This window comes from Elaeis guineensis, chromosome 4 (genome assembly GCF_000442705.2).
Source record: "Elaeis guineensis isolate ETL-2024a chromosome 4, EG11, whole genome shotgun sequence".
NCBI lineage: Eukaryota > Viridiplantae > Streptophyta > Magnoliopsida > Arecales > Arecaceae > Elaeis > Elaeis guineensis.
In genome coordinates, this window is record NC_025996.2 from 42,509,509 (window position 1) to 42,521,560 (window position 12,052).

Genomic DNA, 12,052 nt, shown 5'->3' on the forward strand with positions numbered 1-12,052 from the left:
ATCTCTACAATGGTCTTGATCCCAGCTTTATAGTTCCTGTTCATGAATTCAGCATTGATAATGCCCTCTAGATTTCTTATCTTTCTTCTCTGCGATATCTCAATATGCGGGATGTGAAATTCAAAGAAGGTGCTCATTGGCTGCAAGCACTACACATGCTCCCTTCTATTGTTGAGGTACACTTGCCCCTTTGTGACATCAAGACCATTCCAGTCTCTCTTCCTCACATGAATTTTTCTTCACTTTCAATTTTTGATCTTTCTTTGAATTTCATTAATTTGACGATGCCTGATTCGTTGTTCAACATAAGTAGTCTTGAGTACCTTGATCTCAACAATAATTTTATTTCGGCCATTATTTCGCTTGCAATTAAGAACCTAGCTTCACTCAATTTCCTTGATTTAACCGGTAATCTATTTCTTGAAAGTAAAATCCCTACTGCACTTGGGGATCTTTGTAAGTTGCAGCATTTGGGGTTGTCAAGCACTAATATTAGCAAAAATTTGAATGAATTTGATGAAGTTTTTCCTAGACACATAAAAAATAGCTTAGAGACACTGGAAATGTCACACACCCTGCTCAGTGGTTGTTTGCCCAATTGGTTGGGGGACTTCAGAATGCTCAAATCTCTCGATTTGAGTTCCAACTCAATTTCTGATCCTCTTCCTATATCAATTGGAAGACTGTTAGCACTTGAAAGATTAGTTCTTTCCAATAATAAGCTGAATTGGACTATCCCAGAAAGTCCTAGAAGACTTGCGGAGCTAGTTTCATTAGACCTTAGCTCGAACTTTTTGGATGGTGTCATGTCTGAAGAACACTTTACCAATCTCACCAAACTGAATAATCTAGCTTTGTCACAAAATCAATTAATTCTGAATTTGGGGTCTAATTGGATCCCCCCTTTCAGCTTCAGTGGTTATCTATTGGTTCTTGCAAGGTGGGACCACGATTCCCAGCATGGGTCCGGATGCAAGAAAATATTTTCTATCTAGACATGTCTAGCACAGGAATTTCGGACACCATGCCAGATTGGTTTTAGAGGTCATTTTCCTAGATAACATACCTGGATATCTCCAGCAATGGAATCATGGGTGATGTATCTTATTTGCCGGACTTCATCAACCTTGGATATTTTAATTTGAGTTCTAACTACTTTTGAGGGTCCTTTGCCAAATTTTTATTTTTCTGTCATGGAAACAGTAGACCTATCAAACAATTTATTTATAGGAGAGATTTATCCTGGTATTAGCAAAAGTATGCCTAATATGGTATATCTCTCCCTCTCCAAAAATAATTTAACTAGTGAAATTCCCTTGTCTCTTTATCAGCATAGATGTGAAATTCTTGATCTTTTGAAAAACCTATTGTTGGGTGAGCTTCCTGATTGCTGGGGCCACTCTTCCTCTATTGCTATCATGGATTTTTCAAGCAATAGTTTATCTAGAACTGTTCCTTCATCAATTTATTCATTACCAATTGTCGAGTCATTGCATTTAAGTAATAATAATCTATTAGGAGATCTTCTTTTATCGTTGAAGAGTTATGTGAGTTTAAATACTCTTGATCTTGGATGGAATGGATTTATTGATACAATACCTTTTTGGATAGGAGAAAGTTTGCTGTCTTTGAAGATCTTTCGCTTGCGATCAAACAAGCTTGTTGGAAATATTCTTTCAAATCTATCTAGACTAAGTGCTCTTCAAATTCGAGATCTTGCAATAACAATTTTCCAGGAACTATTTCTTCAAGCTTTGAAAACTTCACTGCCATGAAAGTGTTACGGGAGACTTAAGGAATAATTCTAAATCGCACAATAGATTATGATAGAGGTCTATATGAGAACAAAGTGCAAGTGACCATAAAAGGAATAGACATTGAGTATGCCATATTGCTTCCACTTATAATCATTATGGACCTTTCAGACAATAACCTATCTGGAACAATATCAAAAGAATTGACCAGCCTTTTTGGACTCAAGCTTAAACTTGTCTGGAAATCATGTGATAGGCGAGATCACAAAAAAGATCGGAGCATTGCAATTGTTGGGGTCACTTGACCTCTCATGAAACAACCTCTCTAGTGGAATTTTTGCAAGCTTAGACCATAATTCCCAGCATGGCTTCGGATGCAAGAAAATATTTCCTATCTAGACATGTCTAGCACAAAGATTTCAGACACTATGCTAGATTGGTTTTGGAGGTCATTTTCCCAGATAACATACCTAGATATCTCCAGCAATGGAATCACAGGCAATGTACCAGATCTGTCGGACTTTATCAACCTTGGATATTTTAATTTGAGTTCTAACTACTTTGAGGGTCCTTTGCCAAATTTTTATTTTTCTGCTATGGAAACAGTAGACCTATCAAACAATTCATTTGCAGGAGTGATTCATCCTGGTATTAGCAAAAGTATGCCTAATGTGGCATATCTCTCCCTCTCCAAAAATAATTTAAGTGGTGAAATTCCCTTGGCTCTTTGTTAGCTTAGATGTGAAATTCTTGATCTTTCAAAAAATCTATTGTTGGGTGAGCTCTCTGATTGCTGGGACCACTCTTCCTCTACCACTGTCATGGATTTTTCAAGCAACAATTTATCTAGAAGTGTTCCTTCATCAATCTATTCATTACCAATTCTCGAGTCATTGCATTTAGATAATAATAATCTATCAGGAAAACTCTCTTTATCATTGAAGAGTTGCGTGAGTTTAAATACTCTTGATCTTGGATAGAATGGATTTATTAGTACAATACCTACTTGGATAGGAGAAAGTTTGTCATCTTTGAAGATCCTTCGCTTACGATCAAACAAGCTTGTTGGAAATATTTCTTCTAATCTATCTAGACTAAGTGCTCTTCAAATCTTGGATCTTGCTAATAACAATTTATCAGGAACCATTTCTTCAAGCTTTGGAAACTTCACTGCCATGAAAGTGTTATGGGAGACTCAAGGAACAATTCTAAATCACACAATAGGTTACGACAGAAGTGTTTATGAGGACAAAGTTCAAGTGATCATAAAAAGAACAGACATTGAGTATGCCTATTGCTTCCACTTGTGATCGTTATGGACCTTTCAGACAATAACCTATCTGGAACGATACCAGAAGAATTGATCACTCTTTTTGGACTCATAAGCTTAAACTTGTCTGGAAATCATTTGACAGAAGAGATCACAGAAAAGATCGGTGCATTGCAATCATTGGAGTCACTTGACTTATCAAGAAACAATCTCTCTAGTAGAATTCCTTCAAGCATGATCGCCCTAACTTTCTTGAGTTATTTGAATTTATCATACAACAACTTGTCAGAAAAAATTCCAACCGGTAATCAATTTCAGATCTTCAATAACCCATCTATCTACACTGATAATCCTGGTCTCTGTGGGCTCCCGTTAACTCAAAAGTGTCAAGATGACTAGACAAACCAAGGTCAAAATGCTGTTGGGGGGATGAACAAAATGATAATGCCATGGATGAACAAGGATCTGAAATGAAGTGGTTTTATATGAGCATGGGGCCAGGATTCGTAGTAGGTTTCTGGGCTATTTTTGGTCCACTATTGTTCAACAGGAAATGAGAGAAGTCTATTTTCAACTTGTAGATCAAGCATACAATATGGTTAACGTGGCCCTGGAAGTAATTTTCTCTACGTTTAAAGAATACAATGTTGCAGCATGACCGTTTGTACCTTGAATTACGTCTGCAAAAGCTTTTTTCATTTTTTTCTTTTTATTAAAAGTGCTTATAGAAATATTTAGAATGGATTATCTGTACTCAAACTTCAGTTTTACGCATGGAATCTGTACCTGTGCTACTCTAATAAAATAACTAGGTTCAAACAATTGCTAATTAGGGTTTGAAGGTCAGGTCATTTATCATGCTTAAGTTATTTGAGCTTAGAAGATGAAACTCATGAGAATGAGCTAAGCAGACTAAGGCTAAACTTATTTTAATTTAAAATGGTTTGAGCTCAGAAGATTGCACTCACAGGTATAGGAGACTATGCACAATTTATTTAATTAGCAAATTTAAGGAATTAGAATTTTGCTTATGGCTCTATCTCAAAGCTTGGCCCGATCTATGAGCTCACAAGCCTTTGAACTTTTACGCTATGGAGTTGTCACATATGATAGGTCATTTTTCACAAAAGAAAATAAAAGAGATAGGTTATCTCATTGATTTGGCATCCTGAATATCGCAACCTTTGAGAAATTTCTCTATTATTTGTTCATAATGGTAGAATAAATCAAATAATATAAATTTATCTTATTAAGATTTTTGGGAACAACCTTTTGAGGTTAAACAAATCTGGTTGCTTTCAGTATCAATATTCTAACTATGAATTTATTGATTTAAGAATAAAATTTGGTGCTAATGCAACCTTGAAATCGTAGCCAACAAACATGTGAAAAGAGAGACGTACAACTCCATGTTCACAGTAGCATGGGTGAAGCTGATCGGGTTTCTCTCTTGGTTTTGTCTAGCAGTTTCAATACCACCCAACAAAAGTAAGTGGATTTCCCCCCTTTTATGTAAAGATGAAAAAATATGAGATGCTCGATTATAACTAACTTTTGATTTGTTGAAAATCCATGCATGAAAAAATAATTCCACAATGGACAGTAAAAGAAAGTTGACGGGGTTAATATCTTAGCCAAAAATCCAAAGCTTTTGGGTCAACTATGGTTCTACCAATTAAGTCCGGCCACTCCCTTGGGCAATTGCCTCCCAATGAACCCCTAGGTCCTAGATGAAAATATGCTAGAAAACATGAAATTTTCCTACCCTTATTAAGGGAGAGTTTGGCAATTCTTAAGCAGCTCATGTCTATACAGAGCCTGCTTCATTATTTTGGGCCAAGATAATGATATCGTCGTCTTTCCCGATAGATGTGTAGAGAAATAATGTTGTAATGGTGAATCTCCGAAATTCTGGGAAAAAATTCAGCACTTTATGGGGGTCATAGCGAGCTGAAGCACAAAATATCATCCTAATCTCATCAGCTTCTTTCTCCCACCTAGAGCCAAGGCAAAGTAATCAAGAAAAAGGAAAGTAGTTGAATTTTTATTTTGGCTTGATAATATACACTTCACAAAAAAAAAAAAGGGTAAAGTAAAGAAAAGAAACTTATGGTCCACCTTAAGGTGGAAGAAAAAATGCAACCACTGATGTTTTTTAAGCATGGAAACTTCTTTAAAAGTAAAATTATTTTAAATGCTCTAATAACAAAAAAAATTCAATGTTAAGCGGCAAACTTTAATAATACTTTCTTAAGAAAAAAAGAAATTGATTTTGACATTGTAAGGGGAAAAGTAAAAATTCTTCTGCAATAATGCAAGACCTTATCCGAAAAGGTAAGTTGATAAATATTATTTAGGTTTCTTAGCTCTGTATATATATCCAATATTTATCGGGTATAAAGTTACTGTAGGACCATACATAAAGCTGCATAAATCCTCACACAGTTCCTTATTTAAGCTCTGGTATCTTTGTAGGCGAAGAGTCCATATCCATTTAAATTCAATCATAAGTACTTCAAATCCAATCATAAATATTATGATTAGTTGTGGTCAGTCTAAATGGCCCATATTGCAATATTCCCTTAGTCTACATGGATCTAAAAAAGCATCAAAAACACCACAAGCAAAAAAAGTCTACTTGTCATGGATTTCTTGCAACCTAAGTCAGTCTACTTTGGTAGAACAGAGGAGATTTTGAGAGAGGTAGAAGAAGGAGATGAGATTAAGAGGGTACTGGAAATGAGTGGAAAGTTAGAGTCTATGTGGGAAAAAGAGGAGACATCTATTTGTTCAGGAGAGGTTTAGTCTTTTTGGATGTTACTTAGCTTTGAACTATGAGAGGCTTTTAGGTGGATCTCCATCAATAGGGATCTCCAAGCGTACGAGTTAGAAACTTGATGGCTTGGAGCTTTCTTCAGAGACTCGGATTTTAAAGAGCTTTAAAGAACTTGCATGTACTTGGAAGGATATAGGCTTGGAAGAGGACTTGAGAAAGACTGACCCTAATAGGCCCATGAGGAAAAGTATGTATAGGTGAGGGCCAGAGCTCGTCATGCCAATGACATGTATGAGAGGTTTGAGATAAAAGTTCGCACATCCGAGAGCTTGTTATGATTCGATGAGATATAGATCTCATGGTTAAAAAAACTATTTTGCTGTTATGAGTTAGCTATCGTCGAGTGGAGAAAAATTTGAGTTCTGCATGTCTTATAATTATCGTACGGTGAAAATAGTTGGCTAAGGTGAAGGACTCTGCGGCCAATTCATGCCAAACTCTCTTTGGCTGATAGTTCCATGTCATGCAGATTGGATCTGAGTTATGGATGGAGATATCGGAGAGGGATAGGTCATAATGGCTTCCACCGGCCCGGGGGGGGGGGGATGCGGGGAGAGCAGGGGATAGAAAGAAAGAGTGAGGGATAGTGAGAGGCGGGGAAATAACGATGTAGTGGCCGTGCTTATGCGGGATCCCACACGGCCAATCTCATTACCCTTTTCCACCTCCGCCACCGTCAATGCCACCGTAAGTAATCACCTTAAGGAGGATGAGGGATGACAAGAGAGAAGATGCCACGGGCCTCTCCAACTGTCGCGGATCCGTATCACACTGGTGATGGAGCACGTGGAACTTAGATCCCATCGTCAGCAGATGCCCATCGCCTATCGATCCCGAACGGCGAGACGGTGTGTCACCGATAACCCTGAGCCTACCTGCTCTCTCTCTTCTTCTCCCCTTCTTCCTCTTGCTTGCTCAACTAGTGGATTGTGCAGGCCCGTCCCTATTTCACCATTGCCCATTGACCCTTTCCCTCTTTCTTCCTCTTCGAGTGGCTTTGACAGATGCTCGGTGAGCTGCTCTGAATGATCTCTTTCTTCCCTCTAGCAATGGTCGCATCTCTTTTCTCCCTTTCTTTGTGCTAGCCATGTGGATTGGAGTTTGGCCATGGTGGACTTCTATCTACGCTAGGGGCATAATAACCAAGACCCTCGTCCGATTAGAAACAGCAATTGAACGCCCAAAATTTAGCCTTTTTTTACCATTTCAACGGTATGCTGGATGTCAATAGATGCAATTTTTTTTTGGCAATCTTTAATACTGTAAATGACAGATTATTTCTTAATACATCAAAACTTATAGGTTCAACAATCTTATGGTTTTCATGGAATGGTTGGTGGAACAAATCAAGTAAATGTGATATTGGCCGGAGGGCCCATCACATTTCTTGTTAATTGGGATCATGGGAGCTCGATTACAATGTTCTCCCCTCTTGATTTTTCTATTGGCCTGACGATTATTTGAATTATATTCTCCAAAAACAAATCAATCCAGAAATATTTAACTGTTGTCAAATACCATGAGTAGCAAAGTTTATTATTATTATTATTTATTATTCTTTGCTCTCTTATACTTATTTCTAATTAAACAAAATTACATTTTCTAGAGAGCCAATGTTTTTTTTTCAATATTACCATTTTTGGATGGTGGAACAGTAAGTGAGGTTGCCGAGGGATTAAGTGATTAAAAGAAGCCTATTTCCAGGGACATTAGGTGTTATTATTCTGAATATTGTAGTTTTAGAGACATTAGGTTCTATTATTTTGAATGCTACAGGAGTTGTAGGTTAAAGAAATCACTGATAATAATAAGCTATAGCTTATGCACATTATTATAATGATAAGTCATCCACATCATGATACCATAAGGTGATCATGGATTTTATCATGTTTTTAACCTCTTTAATTTGGGTCTATTGAGAGTATATGATAAATGTCTTTCGGTCTCTTTGTTTAATTTTTGTCTTAAATTTGTTTGTTAGTGCCTATGAACTCATTTATTGTTTAATTTTGTTGAATATTTTTAGGAAGAATCGGAAGATACAATTTGATCAAGGCAACGAAGAAAAAGAGATCAATAATCAAGCCATAACATACTTACCAAGAGTGTGGTGCGAGTTTCCGAAAACCAGCTCATCTAAAGAAGCGTATGCAAAACCACCCTCTTGATGTTACTACAGCTTCTTATGCCATTGATTTAATTCCATATATTTAATTTTTTAAAAAAAATTATCATAGCATTTACTGAGACAACTCGACAATAGTTTTTGGCTTGGTGAAACCATCGTCGACAGCCTAACTTTTCTTTGTTAACTTATTGGATTTGGCATTATCTACTTTGATCAATATAACTTTTGCTTGTCACCATATTAACGCTAATTTTTTTATTATTTAATTAAATCCTACTTATCAGTCTCCTATTCAACGCCACATTGCATTATCGCACTTACGCGACCATCTTTGCCACCTACAAAGCCTTGCGCCAAACTGACACGGGTCCTCACATTAGATGTGGAAGCCCTACCCCTATCCTAGCCCTTCCATGACTGGTTTTGGCACGTCTTATGAAGTTTTGGAGCACCAGACAAGCGCACACAAGTCACGTGTGGTGTGGAAGTCCATCTTCATAAATTTCTCACGGACTTTTGACTACAATGGCGGCTTGACCTTGTTGGGAAGCTTCTACTTACTTTCCAAGATAGAATTCAAAGATCAATTTTATTGGCTGGTCATGGACAGCAATGGAACCGCTTCCGATTAATATAAAGAGATCCTTCAAGCTCATGTCACAGCAACTAATAAATTCATGGATCTGAAAGGAACCCAGCTTCTACTTTTGTTCTTTGTTTTTCTGTGTGCTCAAGGGAGAAAACTCAATGGAGATTCTATCCCGGGCTGCATATTGATTGAAAGGAATGCTCTTCTTGGGTTCAAAGAAGGCCTCAAAGATCCCTCCAATAGGCTATCTTCTTGGGTGGGTGACGACTGCTGCACGTGGGAAGGCGTGGCTTGTGACAATCGGACTGGCCATGTTGTCAAGCTAGATCTCCGCAACCCACACCCATTCTCGTTCATCGACTATCCTCCAAACAACAACTGGTCCTTGGGAGGTGAGTTAAGGCCTTCCTTGCTTGGTCTGAAACACCTGAATTATCTTGATCTGAGCATGAACTACTTTGGAGGAATTCGTATCCCAGAATTCATGGGCTCATTCCGGCAGCTCAAATATCTTAACCTCTCCAACGCCGGTCTGGGTGGATTGATCCCACACCATCTTGGGAATCTATCGAGCCTTCAATATCTTGATCTCGTCAATGATCTTGATCTCAGCATTGATAATGCCCTTTGGATTTCTCATCTTTCTTCTCTGCGATATCTCGATATGACAGATGTGAAATTCAGAGAAGATGCTCATTGGCTGCAAGCACTAAACATGCTCCCTTCTATTGTTGAGGTACGCCTATTTGGTTGTCAAATCAACACCATTCCGCTCTCTCTTCCACATGTGAATTTTACTTCACTTTCTGTTCTTGATCTTGCTTTTAATTCCTTTAATACGACGATACCTGGTTGGTTGTTCAACATAAGCAGCCTCGAGTACCTTAATCTCAGCTTCAATTTTAATATTCGGGTCATCATTCCACCTACAATTAAGAATCTAGCTTCGCTCAAGTTCCTTGATTTATCCGATAATTTGTTTCTTGATAGCAGAATTCCAACTGCACTTGGGGGTCTGTGTAAGCTGCAGCATTTTGGATTGTCATACTCTAATATAAACAAAAATTTGCATGAATTTGATGAAGTGTTTACTGGATGCATCAAGAACAGCTTAGAGACTCTGAAAATGTCACACGCCTTGCTCAGTGGTTGTTTGCCCGACTTGTTGGGGGACTTCAGAATGCTCAAATCTCTCGATTTGAGTTCCAACTCAATTTTTGGTCCTCTTCCTGCATCAATTGGAAGACTGTCAGTACTTGAAAGATTAGATCTTTCCAATAATAAGCTGAATGGGACTATCCCAGAAAGTCTTGGAAGGCTTGCGGAGCTAGATTCATTAGACCTCAGCTCGAATCTTTTGGATGGTGTAATGTCTGAAGAACACTTTGCCTATCTCACCAAACTGAACAATCTAGCTTTGTCGCAAAATCAATTAGTTTTGAATTTGGGGTCTGATTGAATGCCCCCTTTTCAGCTTCAAACATTAAAAATTGATTTTTGCAAGCTGGGACCACAATTTCCAGCATGGCTCCGGATGCAAGAAAATATTTCCTATCTAGATATGTCTAGCACAGAGATTTCAGACACTATGCCAGTTTGGTTTTGGAAGTCATTTTCCCATATATTTCACTTGGATATCTCTAGCAATGGAATTACCGGTGGTCTACCTGATCTAAGAGACTTCATCAATCTTGGATATTTGAATTTGAGTTCTAACTACTTTGAGGGTCCTTTGCCAAATTTTTCTTCCACTGTGGGGGTGGTGGACCTATCAAACAACTCATTTTTAGGAGTGATTCATCCTGGCATTGGGAAAAAGTTTGCCTTCTTTGCAATATCTATCCCTTTCCACAAATAATTTAAGTGGTGAAATTCCCTCGTCTCTTTGTCAGCCCGAAGTGATGGTTCTTGACCTTTCAAAAAACCACTTGTTGGGTGAGCTCCCTGATTGCTGGGACCACTCTTCCTCTATCACTGTTATGGATTTTTCAAGCAACACTTTATCTGGAAGTATTCCTTCGTCAATCTGTTCATCACCAACTCTCGAGTCATTGCATTTGAATAATAATAAGCTATCAGGAGAACTCCCTTTATCGTTGAAGAGTTGTGTGAGTCTAAATACTCTTGATCTTGGAGAAAATGGATTTACTGGTACAATACCTACTTGGATAGGAGAAAGTTTGTCATCTTTGAAGATCCTTAGCTTACGATCAAACAAGCTTGTTGGAAATATTCCTCTTAATCTATCAAGATTGAGTGCTCTTCAAATCCTGGATCTGGCTCATAATGGTTTATCGGGAACCATTCCTTCGAGCTTTGGGAACTTCAGTGCCATGAAAGTTTCAGGGGAGATGTATGCAACCATTCTAAGAAATGATGATGGTTATCATGAAAACATGCAAGTGATCATAAAAGGAAAGGATGTTAAGTATATCATATTGCTTCCACTTGTGATCATTATGGATCTTTCAGAAAATAATCTGTCTGGAATGATACCAGAAGAATTGACCAGTCTTTTTGGACTCGTGAGCTTAATCTTGTCTGGAAATCATCTAACAGGAGAGATTACAGAAAAGATCAGTGCGTTGTGACAGTTGGAGCACTTGACTTATCAAGAAACAACCTTTCTGGTGGAATTCCTTCGAGTATAATAACCCTAACTTTTTTGAGTTACTTGAACTTATCATATAACAATTTGTCAGGAAGAGTTCCATCTGGTGATCAGCTTCAAACCCTCATTGATCCATCTATCTATGCTGGCAATCCTGGTCTTTGTGGGTTCCCATTAACTCAAAAATGCCAAGATGACAAGACAAACCAAGGTCCAAATGTTGTTGAAGGGGATGAACAAAATGATAATGCCATAGATGAAGAAGGATCTGAAATGAAGTGGCTGTATCTGAGCATGGGGCCAGGATTCTCAATAGGTTTCTGGGCTATTTTTGGTCCATTATTGTTCAACAAAAAATGGAGAGAAGCCTATTTTCAACTTATAGATCAAGTGTATGATGTAGTTTGTATGGCCCTACTAGTGATTTTCACTAGGTTTAGAAAACACAATGTTCCAACATGACCGTTTGTGACCTTGAATTGTGTTTACAAAAACCTTTTTCCTTTTTTACTTTTTGAAGCGTTTGTAGAAATATTTAGAATGGATTATCTGTACTCAAACTCTAGTTTTACACATGAAACCTTGTACTTGTACTATAATAAAATAACTAGGTTCAAACTAATTCACTTAGTTTATCCAGAGAGAATAGCTAATTAGGGTTCAAGGGTCAAGTCATGTGTCATGCTTGAATTATTTAAACTAGGACTAAACTCGTATGGAAAAGCTAAAGAGACTAAGCCTAGACTTAGTTGAAGTTAAAACGGTTGAGCTAAGAAGATTGCATCCACAGACATAGGAGACTATAGTTAATTTATTTAATTAGCAAATTTAAGGAATTAGAGCTTTGCTTATTCTTGATATGCT

General features: G+C 37.7%; 2 protein-coding genes and 1 pseudogene across 2 annotated transcripts; all 3 read left to right on the top strand.

Annotated features, from left to right (window-relative positions):
• The first annotated feature begins 284 nt into the window (after positions 1-284).
• On the top strand, positions 285-3,682 carry LOC140857331 (receptor-like protein EIX2; annotated as a pseudogene).
• Positions 3,683-8,665: 4,983 nt separating this feature from the next.
• Positions 8,666-10,036, top strand: LOC105034603 (receptor-like protein EIX1). Its single transcript, XM_073256122.1, has one exon. It carries the CDS (start codon positions 8,666-8,668, stop codon positions 10,034-10,036), a length of 1,371 nt encoding a protein of 456 aa, XP_073112223.1.
• A 442-nt stretch (positions 10,037-10,478) lies between these two features.
• Positions 10,479-11,743, top strand: LOC140856965 (uncharacterized). The gene is given in 2 exon segments (XM_073255167.1): positions 10,479-11,175; positions 11,178-11,743. Coding segments are annotated over 2 exon segments (1,170 nt in total). The 3' UTR covers positions 11,651-11,743.
• The last annotated feature ends 309 nt before the right edge of the window (positions 11,744-12,052 follow it).